This window comes from Hypanus sabinus, chromosome 18 (genome assembly GCF_030144855.1).
Source record: "Hypanus sabinus isolate sHypSab1 chromosome 18, sHypSab1.hap1, whole genome shotgun sequence".
Classification (NCBI taxonomy): Eukaryota; Metazoa; Chordata; class Chondrichthyes; order Myliobatiformes; family Dasyatidae; genus Hypanus; species Hypanus sabinus.
The window spans coordinates 68,215,802-68,243,345 of NC_082723.1; the positions used below are offsets into that span (position 1 = coordinate 68,215,802).

Below are 27,544 nucleotides of genomic sequence, written 5' to 3' on the forward strand. Positions count from 1 at the left end.
AGGAAGATCTTTGCTAAGTTAGTTTGTGTTGCTCTAACAAACAATTTACTCAGAGCAGATCAATAACAAATGTGCTTATTTTACTTGCTGTAAGGGAAGACCAGCACAGGAGTGGGTGATGGTTTTGGAAAAACCAGTAGTCACTCCTTTACACACAGGTTCAAGGACAGGGTGCATTCCTCAGTACTGCAGGCTATATGCAATAAATCTCTTCCACATTAATTTGCAGGCACATCCAGAGAAATAGAAAGTTATGATATAAATTCTGTGGTCCTATGATATCCTCCACCAGGTCTGATTTTGGGATGTTAATAGGCTGTCCTCTGATCAGGAAGGATAGGATGCAATTACTTAACCAGATGGAGGAGCGTTGAAATTCCATTCAGTCCTTGTTACATGCTGTCTTTGGTTCCACAAAGTCAGTAGTGTTGGTTCCAGATGGAGATGCAACTTGTCAGGACCTTGTGTCTCCATAACCTTAGACCAATTAGCTTTTTTAGGAAAGGTAGCATCTAATACATTGTACATACATATTTTTATAAAAATCGTCATTTGGCTTGGTGGCAGGTCCTGGCCTGGCACTGTTACGGTGTTCTTGATGGCTCTGAAATTTAACCAGGTAAAATTTGAATTTGAGCCCAGACCATGGCCTCTTGTAAGGCTTTCAAATCCCTAATATTAGGTTTTGTGACAAAAAACAATAATTTTAAAATTCAGAATAGCTCTTTTTCAAACCTATCTCCATGTCAGACATGGCCTGTGGTCCAAAGACATACATACCCCTTCTTTCCTCGTCAGTAATTCTTCCCACAACCCCGACACTCGTGCCGTACAGATTTGGTGTATGCCTGATGTCAGAAGTGTACCTGCACTCCTGCGGTATGGGTTTGGGGCTCCCCTGACACTCCTGCCCCATGGATTTGGGGCTCCCCTGATGGTCTCACAGGTCAAATCTAATATTTGATATCCGTATGTTTCTGGTCACAGTGCTGAAAGCATCAGAATCACAGTGAAACGGATCCATTCAGTAGACAGAACACAGTGTATAAGAATAGAACCTGGTATTTGCTACTCACCCAGAAAGGCCATGTGGAGTGAAAAAGCAAACTTCATGTTGGTGATCACTCCATTGCTGGAATTTCCTCGGGAGCAGGCGATCGATCACCAGTATCTCCCTTGGACTATTCCCCCACCTAAACATGCAGTCTCGGTGGAATTGCCAAGTTTTGTTGAGCACCTTTTGGTTACGTCTTGTAACAAACAACAATTAACTCAGTGGATCAATCATAAAGTGTTTATTTTACTTGCTGCAAGGGAAGACTAGCACCGCACAAGAGCTGGTGATAGCTTTGAAAAAACAGACAGCATAGTCACTCCTTTATACACAAATGTTGGCTGCTTATGTTTCAGTTCAGGTGCAATCTTTCAGTAACTCACCTGCTGGTCTGCAGTTTGTCAAGGACTTGTGTTCCATTGGCATAATGTTGCACAAACTAAATTAGCAAAGCACTGTGGTATCAAACACAAGGAAATCTGCAGATGCTGGAAATTCAAACAACAACACACACATAATGCTGGTGGAACACAGCAGGCCAGGCAGCATCTATAAGGATGAGCACTGTTGATGTTTCGGTCCTGACGAAGGGTCTTAGCCCGAAACGTCGACAGTGCTTCTCCTTATAGATGCTGCCTGGCCTGCTGTGTTCCACCAGAACTCTGGTATCATTACAGGTTCCTTCTTGTTACAGACAAAAATGCAATTTTGTTAATACAAAGAAAGTACATTTCCACAAGACTATTCAAAAGGAAAGTGCTTGCTTCGTACCTTAGCTTGCTTCTTTCCCACAGAAGCAGGAAGCTATCATTGTACATGCTGTAAGCCGGTGCTCTGTGCAATGTGTGGGAATCTAGCTGGAAGACAAAATGCCTTGGAGTCATAGAACACTACAGTGCAGAAGCTGGCCCTTTAGCCCATCTAGTCCTTGCTGAACTATAATTCTGCCTAGTTCCATCTACCTGCTCCCAGACCACAGTCCTCCCATCCATGTACGTGTTCAAATTTTTCTTAAATGTTACACTCAAGCCTGCTTCCACCACTTCTGCTGACAGCTCGTCTCACCACCCTCTGAGTGAAGAAGTTCCTCCTCATGTTCCCCTTAAACTTTTCACCTTTCACCCTTAAGCCATGACGTCTAGTCGTAGTCCTACCCAACCTCAGTGGAAAAAGCCACTTTGCATGCATACCCTTCATAATTTTGTATTTTGCCATCAAGCCTCCTCTCAATCTTCTGCATTCCAAGGAATAAAGTCCTAACCTATTCAATAATTCCTTGTATGTCGGGTCCTCTAGTTCCAGCAGCGTCCCTGTAATGAAGTCCATTAGAAACAAAATTCAGAAATCTGGGGTGCAAAGGGAAGTCCTCATGCAGCATTACATAAAATTTTACTTGTAGGTAGAGTTGATGATGAGGAAGGCAAATGCAATGCTAGCATTCATTTCTGGGGACCAAAATACAAAAGCAAGGATGTAATGCTGAGGTTTTATAAGGCATTGGTCAGACCACGCTTGGAGTATGGTGAGTGGTTTTGGGCCCCTAATGAAAAGTGGCCCAATAGTGACCCCGTATGGCCCTTGTGAAAAGAGAAGTTTATTATCGATGTACATGTATATTGCTATATGCAACCCTAAGATTAATTTTCTTGTAGGCATACTCAATAAATCCATAATACAATAATAACCGTAATAGGATCAACGAAGACCGCACAAATTTGGGCGTTCAACCAGTGTGCAAAAGACAACAAACTGTGCAAATACAGAAAGAAATAATAACAAAATAGCAATAAATATCGAGAGCATGAGACGAAGAGTCCTTGAAAGTGAGTCCATAGGTTGTGTGAACATTTCATTGATAGCGCAAGTGAGGTTGAGTGAAGTTCTCCCCTTTGGTTCAAAAGCCTGATGGTTGTTGATAGGCTGGCATTGGAGAGGGTCCAGAGGAGGTTTGTGAGAATGATTTTGGGAACGAAAGGGTTAATGTATGAGGAACCTTTGGTTTTATAGAGGCAGTGGATGCACGCTGTTACTTTACATCACCCAGCATTAATGACATGGAAACTGAGTGGGTGCAGCCAAGAGTTGGTGTTAACGATGCTGATATGTTCCTGTATTCTGTCCACTAGGCTCATCAAGAGGCCAATGTCCTTGAAGCCATCAGGACTTGCAGCACCTTGTTCTGCACCTTGCTGCAGCGAGGAGATCTCTTCGTTGGCCAGTTGCCTGGGGAAAACAAGGCCATGTCAGGTAAGGGAGCTGAGACCTTGGGGTACCTGGTCTGGTTAACCGGCTCAGCGGGATCAGTGGAGACCGACTGCCACAAGTGGCCCTGAAATGGCAATAGAATGAGGTCAAGGGAAGCAGTCCTTGAAGTGATAGTTATGCAGCACGGAAACAGACCATTTCGCCCAACTTATCCATGTTGTGCTAGCTCTTTTTGCTCACGTTTGCCCCTAAACCCCTCCTATCCATGTCTTTTTAGTGTTTTTATAGTACCTGATTCAACCACTTCCTCTGGCAGCTTGTTCCATACAATCATCGCTCCCATTAGGGAGGAGGCTACGCCAGGACTCAAAAACAGTTACTTTCCCCAAGCAGTAAGGCTGATCAACACCTCCACCCTCTAGCCCACCCCTTTCCCGTCTGAATCATCTAAGGTACAGACTCTCCTGTGTGTGGTTCACTTTGTGGACATAGCTTATATACAAAAGCTTGATTCTATCTCATGTATTTATATATGTTGTGTTTTTAATTATTGTTTTTCCTCAGCTGAAGCTGGTAAAACCTGAGGTGTGTGGGAATAGCCAAGCACTCTCATTTCTCAATTACTAGGATCTTTTGGACTATTCTAGTCATGTTTAATATTGTGGAGATTTACATAGATATTACTGCGTAGGCCTAATTGTTTAATACTATTGTGTCGTGACTTTGGGATGATACCAGATGTAGATATTACTATTGGGACAATGTTTCATGTTCCATAGTCTTTCAATTTCCTCTTTTAATTCAGCATTAATTTCTGTATGTTATATGTGTTGGGAATGGCTATATCTTTTAGTTTGTTCTTTACAGTACAGACAATCCAGGTTCACTTTCTGTGGTTGCCTGTAAGAAGTCCGTGGGTTTCCTCCTATGGTTCAAAGACATACTGGTTGGTAGGTGAATTGGTCCTTATGGATTGTCCTGTGATTCTGATTGGATTAAAATCAGAGGTTGCTGCTCAGCAAAGCTCGACGGGCCTATCCTGCTCTGTGTCTCAATAGAAGTAAAAATAAACATCAGAACAGTTATTATGGATTCTCTTATCTGTTATAACGGATTGGTCGTAATATAATTTGTAGGACTTAGGTTCTAAAACTGGATCAGGCTTGTATTTATAGTAAGGTATGTCTTTTATGAGTTCGTATTTTAAAGTAAGATTTTGGTGAATGGTGTTTGGCATTTGATTGTGCCTGTGTAAGTTTGCTGGAGGATCCAGTAAAGTGTTGGATTGTTTCTGGTTTCTCTCAGCATTTTCTGCATTTATTGTCTTGAATGTGTTGGTCTTTTATAATGCGTTTGTGATGTTTTTTGTGTTAACTACCTGATCCTGTATTGCCACAAAGTACCCTTCTGTTTCCGGAAAGAGGTCTCCAACTCTGAGCCAGGCGTCTGGTGCTTCCTTATCAACATCTAGTCTGCTCAGATCGTGGGGATGTCTTCCACAGAGGGTCATGCTCTTCCATTGGTTAACTTTTTTCTTTAAGTGTGATAATTTGATAGCATACTGTCAGAGAAGGCAAACTAATGTCCAATGTTACACGTTGTACCAAAGGCATAGGAAGGTAGGCAGAAGGGGTGGCATGTAGAAGGAGGTGGCATAGGATCAGGGGATGTAGAATCCTTGTGGGTTGAGTTAAGAAATTGCAAGGGTAAAAGGACCCTGAGTGCAGTCATATACAGGTCTCTCACCAGTAGCTGAGATGTGGACTGCAGGTTACAACGGCTAATAGAAATGGCGTGTCAAAAGGGCAATGTTACGATAGTCATGGGAGATTTCAACATGCAGGTCAATTTGGATCTCACAAGAGTGAGTTTGTTGAATGCCTATGAGATGGCTTTTTAGAGCAGTTTGTCTACTAGGGGATCAGCTATACTGGATTGGGTGTTACGTAATGAACCAAGTTGATCGGGGAGCTTAAGGTGAAGGAACCCTTGCAAGGCAGTGACCATAACATGATTGAGTTCAGCTTGAAATTTGATAGGGAGAAAGTAAAGTCTGAAAGTATTTCAGTGAATTAAAGGGAATTACAGTGATGAGAGAGGAGTTGGCCAAAATAAATCGGAGTCATTTTGAGGGAGAATATGAAACATGAAAGCAAGCTAGCAAACAATATCAAAGTAGAGAGTAAAAGCTTTTTCAAGTATGTAAAAAAAATAAAAATAAAAGGGAGATGAGAGTGGATATAGGACCTGTAGAAAATGAGACCAGAGAAGTAATGGTGGATGAACTAAATGAGTGTTCTGGAAAATTGCAAATGTCACTCCACTCTTTAAGAAGGGAAGAAGGCAGTAGAAAGGAAATTATAGACCAGTTAGTTTGACCTCAGTGGTTGGCTGGATGTTGGAGTCAATTGTTAGGGATAAGGTTACTTGGTGCCACAGGACAAGAGAGGACTAAGTCAGCATGGTTCCCTCAAGGGAAAATCTTGCCTGGCAAACCTATTGGAATTCTTTGAGGAGATTGCAGGAAAGATAGTTAAAGGGGATGCAGTGGATGTTGTATATTTGGATTTTCAGAAGGCCTTTGACAAAGTGCCATACATGAGGCTGCTTACCAGGTTAAGAGCCCCTGGTATTACAGGAAAGTTACTAACATGGTTAGAGCATTGACTGATTGGTAGGAGGCAGTGAGTGGAAATAAAAGGATTCCTGTCTGGTTGGCTGCCAGTGACTAGAGGTGTTATGCAGAGGACATTGTTGGGACCACTTCTTTTAATGCTGTATATCAATGATTTAGTTGATGGAATAGATGTTTTTGTTGCCAAGTTTGCAGATGGTATGAAGATTGGTAGGGGGGCAGGTAGCGTTGAGGAAACAGGTAGGCTGCAGAAGGCCATACACAGATTAGGGCAATAGACAAGAAAGTAGCAAATGAAATACAATGTTGGAAAATGCATGGTCATGGTAGTAGAAATAAATGTGCAGACTATTTTTTAAATGGGGGGAAAATACAAAAATCTGAGATGCGGAGGGACTTGGGAGTCGTTGTGCAGAACAGTTTAAAGGTTACATTGCAGGTAGAGTCAGTGGTGAGGAAGATAAATGCAATGTTAATATTCATTTCAAGAGATCTAGAATACAAGTGCAGGGATGTAATGCTGAGGATTTATAAGGTACTGGTGAGGCCTCAGCTTGAGTATTGTGGACAGTTTTGGGCCCCTCATCTCAGAAAAGATGCGCTGGCATTGGAGAGGGTTCAGAGGAGGTTCACAAGGATGATTCTGGGAATGAAAGGGTTATCATATGAGGAACATTTGGTAGCTTTAGCTCTGTACTCACTGGAATATAGAAAGATGGGGGGGGGATCTCATTGAAACCTTTCGAATGTTAAAAGGACTAGACATGTTAGATGTGGAAAGGGTGTTTCCCATGGTGGTGGAGTCTAGGACAAGGGGGCACAGACATGAGTGTACATAATGTTTAATAAAATTTTAGCTATTTTTCTTTGTAAATTTTCCAAATTGGTTTTGAACCAATATATTATGCCAAAATAATATATTAATATGGGTATAGCCAAAGTGTTATTGCCTTTGTTATATTATTATTGTTGAGCTGTATTTGACAGATTTTCTTTGCTTGATATCTCAGAAACTTACACAGTTGCATGAAAAAGTTTGTGAACTCTTTACAATTACTGGGTTTTTTTCATTAATTGCTCATAAAAGGTGGTCTGATCTTCATCTAAGTCACATTAGACAAACACCATCTGCCTAGACTAATAACTCACAAAGCAGTTGTATTTTTCTTGTCAATACTGAGTACTCCATTTATGCAATCACAGTCTAGGTTCCAAAAGAGTAGGTGAACCTCTGGGGTAATGCCTTCTGCAAAAGCTGTTTGGAGTCAGGTGTTCCAATCAGTGGTGTGAGTTGTAGAGATGTCCTGCCCTGTAACAAAGACACTCAAAGTCAGGTTACTGATAGCCTGCTCTTCCCAAGAAAGGTCTGTTTATGTGCACCGTGCTTGATCAAAACAACTTTCAGATGCACAAAGCTGGAAAAGGCTGAAAAGGCATTTCTAAAAACTTGAGTGTTCATCTCACCACAATATATAAAAAAATTGTCTACAAATGGGGAAAACTCAGTACTGTGGCTACTGTGTCTAGGAGTGGGCGTCCTGCAAAGATCACACCAAAAGCACAGCTTGCAATGCTGAAGGAGGTGAAAAAGAATCCAGGATCTGCAGAAATCTCTAGAACTTGCTAGTCTCTGTTCATGCGCCATTATAAGAAAAACACTGAACAAGAGTGGTTTTTGTGGAAGGACACCATGGAGGAATCTTCCGCTTTCCGAGATAAAAAAAACCCATTGCTGCACATGTCAAGTTTGCAAAAGACCACAACATTTCTGTTGAACTTTTTTGGCAGAAATACATGCTGCTTTGTTTGGAGGGATAATGGCCCTGCACACCAACACCAAAACCTCATCCCAACCCTGAGGCAGGGTGGAAGGAGCATCATGGTTTGGGGCTGCTTTGCTGCCTCAGGGTCTGGACAGCTTGCATCCGTTGGGGGGACAATGAATTGAAAATTGTATCAAGACATTTTTACAGCAGAATGTCAGGGTAGCGGCCCATCACCTGAAGCTGTTTAGAAGTTGGATGATGCAAGGAACCGGGTTGCCTACGAGGTCGCTCCCTGAAGGCGCATGTCTTCCAGGCCGTTCCTGGAGATAGCGATGCGCCAGGCTGCACAGCTGGTCTGAAAACCACCACTTGCGGAGAATCGTAGTTTGAGCTGTATATCATGGGTTCCAACAGAAGCCCAACTACCTCAAAAAGAAAGGAAAGACAAGATAAATGAAGAATAAGCTGTATCTGCCAAACCCCCAGGTGCCATCTTTCCTAGCGCCTCATGTACTGTGCTGAACGACAGAGGATCGTGTCCCCCTACGGCCAGCTGATCTTCATGTAGTCTTATGGATAGTTTTCTCCCCATTTGGCATACATTGTGTTTGGGGTCGTCTCCACATTGGATTTGGTATGTTGCATTTGCTCTCTCCGTGTAGGCTGTTAGATCTTTGGGTCTCGAGACAAGCGTTCTGATTGTTACACTGGGTTTGTGTGCTACCACTATTCTGTGTGGTTGGAGCCGTCTTACCGTTGGGTCAGAAATATTTCTGATGCATGGTTACGATCGCAAGCCAGTACTACAGCTGGTTACCGCATTGGCAAGCTGCTTGTTGACGGAGGGCTCCACTTCATAGAAAATAGGTGCAGGAGTAGGCCATTCGGCCCTTCAAGCCTGCACCACCATTCAGTATGATCATGGCTGATCATCCAACTCAGAACCCTGTACCTGCTTTCTCTCCATACCCCCGATCCCTTTAGCCACAACTTCCTCTTAAATATAGCCAATGAACCGGCCTCAACTGTTTCCTGTGGCAGAGAATGCCACAGATTCACCACTCTCTGTGTGAAGAAGTTTTTCCTCATCTTTGTCCTAAAAGGCTTCCCCTTTATCCTTAAACTGTGACCCCTCGTTCTGGACTTCCCCAACATCAGAAACAGTCTTCCTGCATCTAGCCTGTCCAATCCCTTTAGATTTTTATATGTTTCTATAAGATCCCCCCTCAATATTCTAAATTCCAGTGAGTATAAGCCTAGTCGATCCAGTCTTTCTTCATATGGAAGTCCTGCCATCCCAGGAATCAATCTGGTGAACCTTCTCTGTACTCCCTCTGTGGCAAGAATGTCTTTCCTCAGATTAGGGGACCAAAACTGCACACAATATTCTAGGTGCAGTCTCACCAAGGCCTTGTACAACTGCAGTAGAACCTCCCTGCTCCTGTACTCAAATCCTTTTGCTATGAATGCCAACATACCATTTGCCTTTTTCACCGCCTGCTGTACCTGCATGCCCACCTTCAATGACTGGTGTACAATGACACCCAGGTCTTGTTGCATCTCCCCTTTTCCTAATTGGCCACCATTCAGATAATAATCTGTTTTCCTGTTCTTGCCACCAAAGTGGATAACCTCACATTTATCCACATTAAATTGCATCTGCCATGAATTTGCCCACTCACCTAACCTATCCAAGTCACCCTGCATCCTCTTAGCATCCTCCTCACAGCTAACACCGCCACCCAGCTATGTGTCATCCACAAACTTGGAGATGCTGCATTTAATTCCCTCGTCTAAATCATTAATATTTATTGTAACAACTGGGGTCCCACCACTGAGCCTTGAGGTACCCCACTAGTCACTGCCTGCCATTCTGAAAAGGTCCCGTTTACTCCCACTCTTTGCTTCCTGTCTGCCAACCAATTCCCTATCTACATCAATACCATACCCCCAATACAGTGTGCCTTAAGTTTGCACACTAATCTTGTCAAAAGCCTTTTGAAAATCTAATTATACCACATCCACTGGCTCACCCCTATCCACTCTACTAGTAACATCTTCAAAAAATTCTATAAGATTCATCAGACATGATTTTCCTTTCACAAATCCATGCTGACTTTGTCTGATGATTTCAGCTCTTTCCAAATGTGCTGTTATCACATCTTTGATAACCGACTCTAGTATTTTCCCCACCACCGATGTCAGACTAACCGGTCTATAATTCCCCGGTTTCTCTCTCCCTCCTTTTTTAAAAAGTGGGGTTACATTAGCCACCCTCCAATCCTCAGGAACTAATCCAGAATCTAAGGAGTTTTGAAAAATTATCACCGATGCATCCACTATTTCTTGGGCTACTTCCTTAAGCACTCTGGGATGCAGACCATCTGGTCCTGGGGATTTATCTGCCTTTAATCCCTTCAATTTACCTAACACCATTTCCCTATTAACATGTATTTCCCTCAGTTCCTCCATCTCACTAGACCCTCGGTCCCTTACTGTTTCCGACTGTGACTCAGTCTATAAACAGACTGTGTTGCTGCATGCTACGGGAAGGCATCGGAGTTGGTGCGCAAAGGCGGTCTCCATCATAAAGGCAGTTGATTGTCTTGGGTGCGATGGCAAGACCCCGTGGGACATTGATAATGTGAGATGCTGCAAGCCCATTTCCCCTGTTTGTTGCTGCAACAGCTGTGTGACCCCAGCATCAACACCATCATTCTAATCATGTTTCTTGAATTTAATGTGATGTCTACATTTCCATTGAGACAACCAACCACCTGTTGCTTTAGGATCTTATTGATCCAGGTTCTTAACCTGTTCCTCAGACTTGTTTTTTTAATGTTGGCCAGTTGGGCACTCATACCTCGTCCAGTTACAAAGGAAAACCATTGATTGAGGGCCCCTTCAACATCTGTATCCTTAACTTCATGCCCAAGTTTTTGGAATGTTCCCTGTTGTCCCTTGCATTGCTGATGTATCACCCGTGCAATTGTAGATTTCGACACCCCAGCTGACGATAGTGGTCTTAGGCGAGTGGCTTTTAATTTGGTCTAGTAGGGTAATTTTTCATGTCAAATCTTTACCTGGCATAAAAAAAACCCAAAATGATGAAGAGTGTCTACTTTTTGGATCGCCTTCTGTCCGCCCAGATGGAGAATACGACATAAACAAATTCAACTGATTCTCTAAGTGCAATGTACCACACGTGGCGGACCGTCTCCTGTCCTGATTAAGGGGCATGGTGTCCCAAATAAATGGAGGGAATCCCAGCTATTTTCTGGATTTGTTTTTGATCCAAATAAGCAGCTGCCCCGATTAATAGATGGCCCAATAACTGGAGCCCACTGTATTTCTGGGTTAGGATTGTAGCCTTTTGGGTAGCACAACACTTCACGGTACAGGGGAATGGCTCAATTCCCGCTGTTGTCTGTAAGAAGTTTTCAGGTTCTCCCCATGACTGCGAGTTTCCTCGGGCGCTCTGGTTTCCTTCCACACAGCTCGTAGAGGTATTGTTGGTAGGTTAATTGGTCGTGGTAAATTGTCCCGTGATTAGACTAGGATTAAATGCGGGGGTTGCTTGAAGGGCCAGAGAGGCCAATTCCATGCGAATGTCATTAAGTAAATACAAACTTTATTCATCGTGTACTTTTACATCAGGGGTTCCCAACCCTTTTTATGCCATGGACCCCTATGATTTACCGAGGGGAGGGGTCCACAGATACTAGGTTGGGAACCCCTGATTTACATGTATTTGTTATGATCTTGCTGTGGCGTGTTTGCACGATATACAACAAAAAACAACATTCAACAATTATAAAGAATTGTATAAAAAATACAGTTAGAGGTTCAAGTGCACGCATGGAATGGTGGTTGTCCAACGATGAAAGGAAACCTTTGTGGAAGGGTTTTTAGGGTGGAAAAGCCCTTGCACTGGGGCATTTCCACACTCTCATCCTCAGAAGTCAGATCCAGTGGTATGATCACAAACTTGGTTGCCGTGGATGACCATGACATCTGTGCCTTATCAAGCCTTTCGCTCTCCACGGCGCCTTACGGTACCATGTTCCTGGCTGTTGGATCACATCTGCCCAGTCCACTGGAGCTGCCTTTGCGTGTCCCTATCTCACTGGGGTATGAGGACAGCCGAGTACCCTCACATGGTTTATCCCGGGGTGTGGCTGCTGTCGCAGGCAAACAGCTCCTTGGAGCCGCAGGTGAGAGCTGAGTGTCATGTGGGGACCAAAGGTGAGTGAGCTGCCCAGGAATGGACACGACAAGCCCCTCCACCAGAGGTGCTGCCCCTCCCTGGACACCACACACACTGCACTGATATGGAATAAAATGTGAAAAAATGCCAGCATGTATTTGTAATATAAACAGCATTATTAAAAGTGGTTTAAAGTATTTACAGTGTGGGACTGAGGCAATAGAGGAAGGTGCAGTGCAAACTAGAATGGTGGATCAGATTAACTGCCTGGGGGAGGAAACTTTTAAGATGGGGTGAGGTTTTTGTTTGAGCACTTTCCAGAAGGGACCTTTTGGGAAAGGCAGTGTGCAGGGTGGGTAGTGGTTACAATGATTTTTCCTGCCTGCTGCTTTGTTCTGGACACATGCAAGATCTGATGTGATGGTGGACTGTAGCCAATGGCCTTTTCTGCTGACCTCAAAGTTTTTGTATGCGCGCTGAACCCGATGATAATGGCTGACGTGAGGAGGTCGCTATGATGGCAGTGTGGAATTTCACCTGTCGGAATAATAATACTCAGAAAGGTTGAAGAAACCAACAGAAGTAATGATGTGTTGATGTGATTCCAGCTGACTTTGATGCTGAGACGAAGTACAAGATCTGGATGAGGCATCGCTACCGAGCTTGTGTCCAGCAACTCTTTCATCAGATGAACCACGGATCAGTTGGAGTGCAGGTAAGACATGGGGGATGCGTTTCTGGCTGCGTTTGGATCATTGGGGCAAGGGAAGAAATTCCCCTCCCTTCCCTCTTCATTTTGCCACTCTCCTCACCTGCCCATCGCCTCCCCCTGCTGTTCCTCCTTCCCTTTTTCCCATGGTCCACTCCCCTCCCTTCTCCAGCTCTTTACCTTTCCCATCCACCTGGCGTCATCTATCACCTTCTATCTTGTCCTGCCCCACCTCCCCCCCCCCAGCTGCCCAGCATTTTAATTCTAGCACCTTCCCCCCTTCCTTTCCAGTCCTGAAGAAGGGTCTCGGCCTGAAACATCAACTCTTTACTCTTTTCCATGGATGCTGTCTGACCTGCTGAGTTCCTCCAGCGTTTTGTGTGTGTCCAGCATCTGCAGGATGACTTGTGTTTAAAGTTCAAATTTCAAAGTAAATTGATTGTCAAAGGACATAGTTGATGTCATATACAACCCTGAGATTCATTTTGTTGCAGGCACACTCGATAAATCCACAATAGAGTAATAACCAGAATAGAATCAATGAAAGACTGCACCAACTTGGGCAGTTTGAAGTATTGTACATAACGTGCAAAATGTCGTTGTGGTTCACCTGCGCCATCTTGGCTCTAATTTATTTAATATAAAACAAAGCACACCCGCAGCAGCAAAACAGACCCCTTCCCACCCTCCCGGCCGCAGAGGCCGACGTCTTTTCCAAGTTCCCCACCCTCTGATTCTGACTGGGATCTCCCTGGCTACTTCAGTCCCTGGAGATTGAACACTTCTGCCGGGAAGTGTGAACACTGCTGAACAAGACCACCCAAATGAGGCGATGAGTCAGTGGACCCTCCTCTTGCAGTTTCTCATTTGGTTTCACTATTCCATATCTATTAGCCTCTGTGGAGGCATTTAAAACTGAATCCAGGGTAGTACACAGATGCTGCCTGGCCATCTCACTTTCCCTGGCAGTTTGTTTTATTGTCAAAGTTCAAAGTGCATATGTGTCACCGTATATAACCCAGTGAGCATACTCAGTGACTATAGATTAGTCACTGTAACAGGATCAATGAAAGGCCAACCAGAGTGCAGAAAACAACAAACTGTGCAAATACAAATATAAATAAATAGCAGCAAATAACGAGAACATCGGACAGTAAGGTAAAGGGTCCTTAAAGTGAGATCATTGGTTGTGGGGACATCTCAATGATGGGGTAAATGAGTGTAGTTGTCCACTTTTGTTCAAGAGTCTGATGGTTGTGGAGCAGTAACTGTTCTTGAAGCTGGTGAATTGAGTCCTGAGACTCTTGTACCTTCTACCTGATGGCAGCACCGAGAAGAGAGCATGTTCTGGGTGGTGAGGACATCTGATAATGGATGCTGCTTTCCTACAACATAGTTTCATGCAGATATGTTCAGTGGTTGGGAGGCCTTTACCTGTGATGAACTGGGCAGAATCCACTACCTTTGGTAGGATTTTCCGTTCAAGGGCATTGGTGTGACTGGCCATGATGCAGCCAGTCAGTACTCCCTCCGCTGCACAACTATAGAGGTTTATCAAAGTATTAGACCCTGAATCTCCGCAGACTCTGACGGAAGTAGTGTGTGCTTTCTTCGCAATTCCACTTGTGTGCTGGGTCCAGGCCAGATCCTCTGAAATAGTAATGCCCAAGAATTTAAAGCTTCTAACCCTCTCCACCTCTGATTCCACCTTGCATGAATGCAGCCAAATGAAGCAGTGTTTCTCGGGGGCCAAGGTGCAACAGTCACACGCAGCACAAGGCACATAGAAGATATCAGTAACAAACAGTCACACAAAAAATATATAGTGAAGGCCCTGAGTCCTTGAATGTCTCTTCTGTCTCCATTTCTTCCCCTTTCCTTGATCTCAGCTGGGCTTGCGTCCGGTATTTTTATCAAAATGTGACAGTCACTGAATAAGGTGAATGTGACCCAAGTTGGGCAGCAGAGTGGCATAGTGGTCAGCTTACCGCTTTGCGGCACCACCAGTGGCATTACAATTCCTGCCGCCGTCTGTAAGGAGTTTGTGCGTTCTCCCTGTGACCGCAAGAGTTTCCCCCAAAGATGAGCGGATTAGGGTCGGTGAGTTGTGGGCATGCGACGTTGGCGCTGGAAGTACGGCGACATTTGCAGACTGCCTCCAGCACGTCCTCAAATGCAAACGGTGCATTTCACTGCGTGTTTCAATGTACAAACCCCATTTCCAGAAAAGTTGGGATATTTTCCAAAATGCAATAAAAACAAAAATCTGTGCTATGTTAATTCACGTGAACCCTTATTTAACTGACAAAAGAACAAAGAAAAGATTTTCAATAGTTTTACTGACCAACTTAATTGTATTTTGTAAATATACACAAATTTAGAATTTGATGGCTGCAACACACTCAACAAAAGTTGGGACAGAGGCATGTTTACCATTGTGTTACATCACCTTTCCTTTTAATAACACTTTTTAATCATTTTGGAACTGAGGATACTAATTGTAGTAGATTTGAAATTAGAAATTTTGTCCATTCCTGCTTGATATAAGACTTCAGCTGCTCAACAGTCCGTGGTCTCCGTTGTCTGATTCTCTTCTTCATAATGCGCCATACATTTTCAATAAGAAATAGATCTGGACTGGCAGCAGGCCAGTCAAGCACACGCACTCTGTGTCTACAAAGCCACACTGCTGTAGCCTGTGCAGAATGTGGTCTGGCATTGTCCTGCTGAAATAAACATGGACGTCCCGGGAAGAGACGTCGCCTTGATGGCAACATATGTCTCTCTAAAATCCTAATATATGTCTCAGAGTCAATGGTACCTTCACATACATGTGGCTCACCCATGCTGTGGACACTGATGCACACCCATACCATCACAGATGCTGGCTTTTGCACCTTTCACTGATAACAATCAGGATGGTCATTTTCATCTTTGGCACGGAGGACTCGATGCCCGTTTTTTCCGAAAACTAGCTGAAATGTGGACTCATCTGACCACAGCACACGGTTCCACAGTCTGTCGGTCCATCTGAGATGAGCTCGGGCCCAAAGAACTCGCCGGCGTTTCTGATTAGAGTTGATGTATTATGGCTTCCTCCTTGCATAATACAGTTTCAAGTTGCATTTCTGGATGCAGCGACGGACTGTGTTAAGTGACAATGGTTTTCCGAAGTACTCCCGAGCCCAGGTGGCTATAATTGTCACAGTAGCATGACGGTTTCGTAGGCAGTGCCGCACCCATCCTTGCTTGCAAAGACTGAGCCTTGATGGACACTACTTTTATACCCAGTCATGATACCTCACCTGCTACCAATTAGCCTGCTTAATGTGGAGTCTTCCATACCAGTGTTACTTGAATATTCTGTGCACTTTTCAATCTTATTTTAACTCTGTCCCAACTTTTGTTGAGTGTGTTGCAGCCATCAAATTCTAAATTTGTGTATATTTACAAAATACAATTAAGTTGGTCAGTAAAACTATTGAAAATCTTTTCTTTGTACTTTTGTCAGTTAAATAAGGGTTCACGTGAATTAACATATCACAGATTTTTGTTTTTATTGCATTTTGGAAAATATCCCAACTTTTCTGGAAATGGGGTTTGTACTTATAGCAGATCAGAATAAGGTTTAATATCACCAGCGTATGTCGACAGTTCAATTTAGTATCAGAGAAATATATACACTATACCTCCTGAAATTCGGTTTCTTTGCAGACATCCACAAAAACTAAAGCTCCCTGAAGAATGAGTGACAGATAAAATATTAGAACCCCACCCACTTCCACAGAAAAGCATCAGCACCCTCCACCCACCAAGCAAGCAATAGCAAAGTCCCCGATAAAGACCATGAGCTGCAGAACAACAAAAACTATCCATTCACTCAACAATTCAACATACCACAGGCTATCTCTCACCCTAGTACAGGGGTCAGCAACCTTTACCACTGAAAGAGCCACTTGGACCCGTTTCCCACAGAAAAGAAAACACTGGGAGCCGCAAAACCCGTTTGACATTTAAAATGAAATAACACTGCATACAACGTTTTGTTTTGCCTTTATGCTATGTATAAATAAACTATAATGTGTTGCATTTATGAAATTGATGAACTCCTGCAGAGAAAACGAAATTACATTTCTGCATGCAACAAAAACATTTTGAACTCCGAAAAAAAGACGTTGGGTTGAAGGTTACTTTTAAGTAAAATACTCAACGTCTATTTGAGTCCTTCTTGTATTTATGAAAAACGCCAAACTTAAATTTGCCGCCAGCAGCAAACCAAAAATAACGTCAGCCAGCTGTCAACCTGAAAAATAAAAGGACTATTTCACTGAACAATGAAAACATATGAATATACGTAAAATAATACGCAATTAAAATATTTATCATACTTCTTCAGGTTGACTCACACCTGACAATGCAGTCGTATTCAGTAGGGATGGATCGATGCTTAGGGGAGTGACCGGGAAGGATAATGTGTTTTTTTCCTCTCTGAACTCACAGAAGCGTTTCCCAAACGATGTTTGCATTGCGATGATTGCAGAATGTAAATACTCCGAATTTATCATGTCGTGACATTGTTTGAACTCTCTCAAATTGGGGAAGTGAGACAATGTGCCTTTCTGTAAATCTCTGGCAAGCAACGTCAACTTGCGCTCGAATGCAAAACATCCCCCAACATGTGCAGGGCTGTACGTCCTTACCCCGTTGAAGAGCTGTGTTCAGCGTGTTCAGGTGCGCTGTCATGTCTACCATGAAGTGTAGCTTTTCCAGCCACTCTGGCTGTTCCAGCTCAGGAAAGTTGAGCCCTTTGCTGCCCAGGAAAGTTTTCACTTCTTCCAGACGCGCGACAAAGCGTTTCAGCACCTCCCCTCTGGACAGCCAGCGATAAAAACACGTTGTAGCGGTTGCTACACGCAGTCAGTAAACTGCAGTCAAAGATAGCTTTATTCGAACTAAACAGCCTTGCTTTTAAGCCTCCCTCAACCCGCCCCCCATGGGCGCGGATGCTGCAAAAGACACGTACTCACAAACCCCCGTAGGCTATCTCCCTTAGCCTGAACGCTGGCTAATTGTGAGCCGGTTCGGATGTGTCAGGAAATGGGTCGCCCGCCACAACGTCTTATTTAGATTGTACAAGATCACCATAATCTTCAAATTTAGATTTACATTTCAAAAACTAACAAACTAACATAAAAAACATATTAATTAAATACTGACCATGTAGCGGTGTGCTACACGCAGCGCTAAAATTACGACACGGAGTCGGTAACTGCAGTCGAAGGAAAAAAACTTTATTCGAAATCTTCAGCCTCACTTTTAAGCCTCCCTCAACCTGCCCCCCCCCCCCCCCCATGGCGCAGAGGCTCCAAAGCTCTGTGCTCGCAAACCCCCGTAGGCTATCTTATTGTGAGTCGGTTCGGATGTGCCAGGAAAAGGGTCGCCACAACCAATTATTTCCCAAAGCAACAGGGAGCCGCAGCACAGACCTAAAAGAGCCACATGTGGCTCCGGAGCCGCGGGTTGCCGACCCCCGCCCTAGTAAAAGGAAAAAGGGACGTCTCCTTTCACAGTGAGGGGGAGACTTAACAAAATAACTTGTTGATGTACGGTGTTAAAAGTCTGACACGCCACTTTTTTCCTGAGTTCTGTGACCCACAAATTGGCACCGATCTCTCACCAACGGGAGAAAGAGAGCACAACTCGGCGAGTACACAGCCTCCGACAGCTGACCCGCTGTTCCGTTCTCTCCCGCAAGGCTTCATTCATCGGCTCATCCACACGGCCGTGAAACCCCAGTACCCCAAAGGTGCGCTTGTCTTCTGGGCTGCGTCCTTGGGATATCGAAAAGCAGCATCCCACCGCCGCAAAGTACCGAAGTCTGAGTGTAACTCCAGGTCAGAACCCCATCCTCCCTGAAAGTGAAAGGGAGAGATATCAAAGGTAGAAATTGACCTAGTGACATCCTTTCTCCGCCTCCACTTACGTTGCACCTATGTTGTGAAATCTGTTGTCTTTATGGCAGCAGTACAATGCAATACAAAATATGAAAAAACATGATTTACAGTATATAATAAGCAGCTAAATACGTAGTGCAAAAATAGAAATAAACAATGTAGTGAGATAGTGTTCATGGGTTCAATGTCCATTCAGAAATTGCTTTGCAGAGGGGAAGAAGCTGTTCCTGAATCACTGAGTGTGTGTCTTCAGGCTCCTGTACCTCCTCCCTGATGGCAGAGGGGAAGAAGCTGTTCCTGAATCATTGAGTGTGTGTCTTCAGGCTCCTGTACCTCCTCCCTGATGGCAGAGGGGAAGAAGCTGTTCCTGAATCATTGAGTGTGTGTCTTCAGGCTCCTGTACCTCCTCCCTGATGGCAGAGAGGAAGAAGCTGTTCCTGAATCACTGAGTGTGTGTCTTCAGGCTCCTGTACCTCCTCCCTGATGGCAGAGGGGAAGAAGCTGTTCCTGAATCATTGAGTGTGTGTCTTCAGGCTTCTGTACCTCCTCCCTGATGGCTGAGGGGAAGAAGCTGTTCCTGAATCACTGAGTGTGTGTCTTCAGGCTCCTGTACCTCCTCCCTGATGGTAGCAATGAGAACAGGGCATGTCCGGGGTGACGGGGGTCCTTAACGATGGAGGCCGCCTTTTTGAGGCATTGCTCCTTGAAGATGCCCTGGATACCTTGGAGGCTAGTGGCCATGATGGAGCTGACTCAGCTTACAACTCGGCTTTTTCCAATCCTGTGCAGTAGCCCCCCCCCACCCCATACCAAATGGTGATGCAGACAGATAGAATTCTCTCCATGCTATATCGAGGAATTTGTGAATGGTTTTGTAACACTATTCTTTACAAAGCAGTGGAAATGCTCGACAGTGCTGACCGCAAGCCAAGGGTGTTCCTAGGTGGTGAGACTTTGGGTGATCCCAATGTGAGGCAATCGTGGTTAGTGCAGCTCTTTTACAGTCAGAGTTCGGAGTTCAATTCTGACGTCATCTGTAAGGAGTCCGTACGTCCTGTCTGTGTGAGCATGAGTTTCTTGCGGTGCACTGATTTCCTCCCACAGTCCAAAGATGTATTGACTGGTAGGTTAATTGGTCATTCTAAGTTGTCCTGTGATTAGGCTCGGGTGAAATTGGCAGTGTGGCTCTTTGGGATAAAAGGACCTGTTCTGCACTGCAGATTGCAGTGCTGGTAGTTCAGAGAAAGTGTACAGGTATCCCCCGTTTTTCGAACGTTCGCTTTACGACAACTCGCTGTTACGAAAGACTTACATTCGTACCTGTTTTCGCTAACCAAAGAGGATTTTCGCATTTATGAAAAAAATACGCCCGCTTTATATGTGTGTTTACACCGAGAAAGACTACAATGACCATGAAGTCTTGTGCGTGCAGTTGTTTGCGCATGCGTGTATGTGCATAAGCATCTGAGTACGAATGAGTGTACGTGCGCATGCGTGTTCGTGCCAATTTTTTTTCTCTCCAAATCGATTTTGGCTCGCTGTCTTCCCGATTTTGACAAGTGAAGCTACACCATATCTACAATATTTCTACTTTATATACGTTTTATGTCTTATTTGGTTTGATTTGGCAGGTTTTTTTTGGGTCAGGGAATGCTCAAAATTTTTCCCATATAAATTAATGGTAATTGCTTCTTCGCTTTACGACATTTTGGTTTACAAACGGTTTCATAGGAACATTCCACCTTCAGCGGAAACCTGTACCATGAAGACTTAATGAGTTGCTCAACAAAATGTTGCCGTGTATTGCCAGTGCCATCTTGGGAGGAAGCTGGAGCATCTAGAGGAAACCCATGCGGTAATGGGAAGAACGTACAAACTCCTTACAGGTGGCACTGGAATTGAACCCCCATGCTGCACTGTAATCGTGTTACGCTAACTACTGGCCTACCGTGCTCCCCTTGATACTGGGCAAGAGGAGATTCGGGGTCCCCTGAGCCCGCAATGATTAGGAACAACCTCAGTTTGACCACTCTTGGCTTTCTCCTGAATTTGCATTTGTAATTTTTGCTGGAGCTTTGAGTTCTGTGCTTCTGATCCAGGAACTGGCACTGCGCACGCTAATGAAGTTTGTGCAGACTGAAGGAAGGAAGCCTCTTGTGCAACATGAGGACGAAGATTCTTGTCACTTCCCTGTGGAGTTGCTGACGGTGAGTGCTCTGTGTTGAAATTCCTCTCTGCGGTGTGAATGTCGAGTTACAGAGATGCTTGTGGGAGGAGTACTTTGTTTCAAAATGTAGAGGGATCAAAGTTCAAAGTAATTTTCTTATTATCAAAGTACATGTATATCACCATATACAACCCTGAGATTCTTTTTTGCGGGCATTCACAGTAAATACAAAGAATTTTTAAAAAAGCAATGAATATTTAGAATGAGATGAAGAGTTACTGAAAATTGTGTAAATAAAAAATAATAATAATAGAGGCCATGAGTTGTAGAGCCATTGAAAGTGCATTTAAGGATTGTGGAATTAGTTGAGGGTTGAATTAAGTGAAGTTATATCCTCTGGTTCAAGAGCCTGATGGTTGAGGGGTGATAACTGTTCCTGAACCTGGTGGTGTGGGACCCTAGGCTCAGTTCAGAGTTGTGGTGAGTGAAGTTATCCACACTTATTCAGGAGCCTGATGGTTGAGGGTAATAACTGTTCCTGAACCTGGTGGTGTGGGACCCTAGGCTCAGTTCAGAGTTGAGGTGAGTGAAGTTATCCACACTGGTTCAGGAGCCTGACGGTTGAGGGGTAATAACTGTTCCTGAACCTGGTGGTGTGGGTCCTGAGGCTCCTGTACCTCCTTCCTGATGGCAGCAGTAAGAAAAGAGCATGGCCTGGTTGGTTGGGGGTCCTTGATGATGGATGCTGCTTTCCTTCGACAGTGTTTTGTGTGGATATGCTCAATGGTGGTGAGGGCTTTATTTGTGATGTACTGGGCAGAATCCACTACTTCTTGTAGGATTTTCCATTCAAGGGCATTGGTGTTTCCATACCAGGCTGTGATGCAACCAATCAGTATATTCTCCACCACATATATAAAGAAATCTGTCAAAGTAGAAGTTTGCCAAATGGGATGAGCTCAGTTGGGAATCTTGGATGGCATGGACCTGATGGGCCAAAAGGCCTCTTTCCCTGTTGTATGACTCTTTGACTTTCTAATAAGCATATTAGAATGAATGAAAGACTGCACCAACAGGGCGATCAACCAGAGTGCAAAAGGCAACAAACTGTGCAGAAAGAAAGTTAATAAATAAGCAATAAATATCAAGAGAGTGAGACGAAGAGTCATTGAAAGTGAGTCCATAGGTTGTACGAACAGTTAAGTGATGGGGCAAGTGAAGTTATCCCCTTTTGCTCCAAGAGTCTGATGGTTGAGGGGTAATAACTGTTCCTGAACCTGGTGGTGTGGGACCTGAGGCTCCTGTACCTCCTTCCTGATGGCTGAGGGATAACAATTGTTCTTGAACCTGGTGGTGTGAGTCCTGAGGCTCCTGTACCTCCTTCCTGATGGCTGAGGGATAATAATTGTTCTTGAACCTGGTGGTGTGGGACCTGAGGCTCCTGTACCTCCTTCCTGATGGCAGCAGTGAGGAGAGAACGTGGCCTGGATGGTGGGGGTCCCTGATGATGGATGCTGCTTTCCTACAACAGCGTGGCATGTAGATGTGCTTAATGGCAGAGAGAGCTTTTACCTGTGATGGACTGGGCCTTATCCACTATTTTTATAGGCTTTTCTGTTGAAAGTGTTTCCATACCAGGCTGTGATGAAACTGGAGTGGGCCATTCACACCTGTCATCTGCTCTGAACTTGTTACATTGATGGTCCAAGGCCCATCTTTGGAGGATATGGGCATCACTGAATCAGCCAGTATTTATTGCCCACCCTTAATTACCTTGGATTAGTTTCATTTTAACATGACGACATTGATGAGGCTGGAGCCACAATGTCGACCCAGGTTGAGGATGATGGATTGGGATTGGCTTATTGTTGACCCATTGCACTGAGATATGGTGAAAAGCTGGCTTTTGTACACTGTTCATGCAGATCAGATCATTGTGGTAAAACAATAACGTTATTCTTTGGAACTTAGAAGATTGAGGCGAGATTTGATAGAGGTATACGAAATTGTGATGTGTTTAGATAGCTAGCTTTTTCTACTGAGGTTGGGTAGACTACAACCAGAGATTATGGGTTAAGGGTGAAAGGTGAAAAGTTTAAGGGGAACGTGAGGGGAAACTTCCTCACTCAGAGAGTGGTGGGAGTGTAGAGCGAGCTGCAAGTGGTGAACATGGGTTTGATTTCAACATTGACAAGAAGTTTGGAAAGGTACTTGGATGGGAATGGGTATGGAGGGCTATAGTCCCAGTGCAGATTGATGGGAGTAGGCAGTTTGAGTGGTTCAGCACAGACTGTTTCTGTACTGTACAATCGGCCCTACTTAGCCACGGGGAATTGGTTCCGTGACCCCCTGTGGATACCAGAAAATGTGGATGCTCAAGTCGGTGGACTTTAGGACCCAGCGGAGCTCCGGGCCTTATTTAACCTGTCTCAGTGCGGTGGACTTTAGGACCTGGCGAAACTCGGGACCTGCCACCCACAGTGTTTCTGTTCCATTGATGGAAAACAATCATGTTTGAAAATAAAGTGGAAATAATAAAGCGATCGGATAAAGGTGAAACGCCATCGGTATTTGGAAAAGCGTTAGGCTACAGCTAGTCAACAATAGGAACAATTTTAAAGGATGAAGTGAGAATAACGGAGCATGTGAAGGCCCTGCCCCAATGAAAACTACAATTATTACTCAGCAACGCAGTGGTTTAATTATTGAAATACTTATGTTTCTTAAATGTTTTATATGCACAGAAAGGTAAAATATGTACTATATACTAAGACAAACGTTTGACTAACTGATGCTAAATAATACCGGATGTACCTGTTACGACTTAGAGAGCTTCTGGGTTTTTTTTCACGATTCCCGATCTGTGGTAACCTAGGCTCATCCTCCCGTACATTTTAAATCATCTCTAGATTTATAGCACCTATAGCACCTATAGCACCTAATACAATGTAAATGCTCTGTAAAATAGTTGTTATACTGTGTTGTTTAGGGAATAATGACAAGGAAAAAAGTCTGTCCATGCTCAAACAACAAGTGCTGGAGAGAGAACTTCCGGGTTTTCCCAATCTGCGATGGGTTGAATCCGCGCATGTGGAGCCCGACTGTGCTTCTCTGTGACTCTGTGAGAATGCAGAATAAAGTGTTACAGAGAAAGCGTAGTGTAGCCAGACAATAAGGTGTGAAGTCGTACTGAGGTGGATTGTGTGGTCAAGTCCAGAACTTCTTCTACAAACAATCCGATTGGGTATTTTTTTTTAAATAACAGACCAATATCTTTGTGAGCATTGTTACATAAACTAATAATTATAATTCTAGATTTGTCATCATCGTTGATTGCAGTGTGGTATGGTGTGGGTGATACTGGCCTTCCATCTGTCTTTATTCTGTCTACCGAGTGAGGGATTATTGCCTGTGAGGAAGACCCCCTTCACACTGTTACTCTTTTCATGACCCCGATTGTTCGTGGCAAATTTTCCCACAGGAGTGGTTTGCCATTGCCGCCTTCTGAAATTCTAGATTACTAGCTCAACTGAAACTCTGCATCTTCCTTGATGGGATTAGAATTCTAGTCTCTTAGTGAAAAGTTAGAGCAATCGTGTACAAGGAGACCAGAAAACCTTAAGGCATAGGAGCAGAATTAGACCAACTGGCCCATTGAGTCTGCTCCACCGTTTCATTGTTGGCTGATCCATTTCTCTCTCTCCTGCTTTCCCTCTGTATCCCTTCATGCCTCTGACTAATCAGGAATATATCAACCTCTGACTTAAATATACCTCCCCAGCCACTTGTGGCAATGAGTTTCACAGATTCTCCACTCTGGCTAAAGAAATGCCTCCTCATCACCATTCTATATGGACATCCTCCTATTCTGAGGCTGTGTCCTTGGGTCCTAAACTCCCCCACCATAGGAAACATCCTCCCCACATCCACTCTATCTGTGTCCTCTGGTCCTAGATTCCCCCACTATAGGAAACATCCTCTCCACATCCACTCTATCTGTGTCCTCTGGTCCTAGACTCCCCCACTATAGGAAACATCCTCTCCACATCCACTCTATCTGTGTCCTCTGGTCCTAGACTCCCCCACTATAGGAAACATCCTCTCCACATCCACTCTATCTGTGTCCTCTGGTCCCAGACTCTCCCACTATAGGAAACATCCTCTCCACATCCACTCTATCTGTGTCCTCTGGTCCTAGACTCCCCCACTATAGGAAACATCCTCTCCACATCCACTCTATCTGTGTCCTCTGGTCCTAGACTCCCCCACTATAGGAAACATCCTCTCCACATCCACTCTATCTGTGTCCTCTGGTCCTAGACTCCCCCACTATAGGAAACATCCTCTCCCATTCCACTCTGTGTCCTTGGGTCCTAGACTCCCCCACCATAGGAAACATCCTCTCCACATCCACTCTATCTGTGCCCTCTGGTTCTAGACTCCCCCACTATAGGAAACATCCTCTCCACATCCACTCTATGGGTGTCCTCTGGTTCTAGACTCCCCCACCATAGGAAACATCCTCTCCACATCCACTCTATCTGTGCCCTCTGGTTCTAGACTCCCCCACTATAGGAAACATCCTCTCCACATCCACTCTATCTGTGCCCTCTGGTTCTAGACTCCCCCACCATAGGAAACATCCTCTCCACATCCACTCTATCTGTGCCCTCTGGTTCTAGACTCCCCCACTATAGGAAACATCCTCTCCACATCCACTCTATCTGTGCCCTCTGGTTCTAGACTCCCCCACTATAGGAAACATCCTCTCCACATCCACTCTATCTGTGCCCTCTGGTTCTAGACTCCCCCACCATAGGAAACATCCTCTCCACATCCACTCTATCTGTGCCCTCTGGTTCTAGACTCCCCCACTATAGGAAACATCCTCTCCACATCCACTCTATCTGTGCCCTCTGGTTCTAGACTCCCCCACCATAGGAAACATCCTCTCCACATCCACTCTATCTGTGCCCTCTGGTTCTAGACTCCCCCACTATAGGAAACATCCTCTCCACATCCACTCTATCTGTGCCCTCTGGTTCTAGACTCCCCCACTATAGGAAACATCCTCTCCACATCCACTCTATCTGTGCCCTCTGGTTCTAGACTCCCCCACTATAGGAAACATCCTCTCCACATCCACTCTATCTGTGCCCTCTGGTTCTAGACTCCCCCACTATAGGAAACATCCTCTCCACATCCACTCTATCTGTGCCCTCTGGTTCTAGACTCCCCCACTATAGGAAACATCCTCTCCACATCCACTCTATCTGTGTCCTCTGGTTCTAGACACCCCCACTATAGGAAACATCCTCTCCACATCCACTCTTTCAAGTGCTTTCAACATTACCCCTCATACTTCTGGATTCCAGTGAGTGAAGGCCTAGAGCCATCAAAGGCTTCTCATGTGGCAAGTCTTTCAATCCTGGAACCACTTTCATGAACCTTTGGCCCCCTCTCCAGAGTCAGCACATCCTTTCCTAGATAAGGAGGAGCCCTTTCGAAGCTGACGGGCAGGGTCCAACTGTGGACACCTGGATGCAGTACCTACATAAAACAGTACAGCATGGGACAGGCCATTCGGCCCACCATGTTGTCCCTATCTTGATGCTCATTTATACCAAAGGTCCTGCTTCTCTGTATCAGAATCAAAGTCAGGTTTGATATCACCAATGTATGTAATGAAGTTATTTTGCTGCAGCAGTACACACACACACACACACGCACAGGCACAGACACACACACACACACACACGCACAGGCACACACACACACACACACACACACACACACACACACACAGGCACAGGCACACACACAGGCGCACACACACACACACACACAGGCGCACACACACACACATACAGGCGCACACACACACACACACACAGGCGCACACACACACTGACACACACACTCACACACACACACACTCACACACACATACATACACACACACACACACACACACACACACACACGCACGCACAGGCACACACACTGACACACAGGCACACACACACATACACACAGACACACACACTCACACACACATACACTCACTCACACACACACACACACACACACACACACACACACACACACACACACACACGTGAACCCTATAGAATTTTCAATATTCCTGCATAAATATGACCTAAAATGTGATAGGATTTTCACACCTTGACATCTGAACAGGCCCTCTCTCTTCCTGACAAAGGAGGGAGGGAGAGGTATTGCTCCTGCCACAGTGAGCTAATGACCTTCTCTCTCGCTGTTCCAATGTTACAGTCTGCAACATGACTGAGTTTCCCTGACGTGAGAATCAGCAGACTCTCTCTGAGAGGGACAGACGCCTCCAGCAGCCGCACCTGCTGTCCCAAGTTTCCAATCTCCCACGAAGCTTCACTTGGCAAAGAGTCAGGTCGACCACAGGTCTTCCAAACGACTCCGAGTGATCCTGAAACCCAGGCCGCTGGGCGAGATCCGAAGAGCTGGAACCCGCCGTCCATGCTGCTTTACAAATGGAAATTATTGGAAGTGCCACACACAGTGCTGGAGGAACTCAGCAGGCCAGGCAGCATCTATGGAAAACAGTCGATGTTTTGGGCCGAGACCAGTCCTGATTAAGGGCTTCGTCCTGAAACATCGACTGTACTCTTTTCATAGAAGTTGCCTGGCCTGCTGAGTTCCTCCAGCATTTTGTGTGTGTTGCTTTGGATTTCCAGCAACTGCAGGTTGTTTGTTATCGATCGTGCCGTTATTTTGTGGGAATTATTCAGGAGTGTATTTGATATTCACAGCCAATCCTGGGAGTGTGTCAGTTTTGACAAGAGTTCACAGT

The 27,544-nt window shown here is 44.7% G+C and overlaps 1 protein-coding gene across 1 annotated transcript in view; it reads left to right on the forward strand.

Annotated features, from left to right (window-relative positions):
- The window catches only part of noc4l (nucleolar complex associated 4 homolog), a 70,306-nt gene that overhangs the window by 1,312 nt on the left and 41,450 nt on the right, over positions 1-27,544 (forward strand). Inside the window, exons 2-4 of the mRNA XM_059994614.1 lie at positions 3,181-3,301; positions 12,476-12,582; positions 20,630-20,737. Coding sequence (XP_059850597.1) covers positions 3,181-3,301; positions 12,476-12,582; positions 20,630-20,737 — 336 coding nt within the window. The remainder of the gene's footprint in view (positions 1-3,180; positions 3,302-12,475; positions 12,583-20,629; positions 20,738-27,544) is intronic.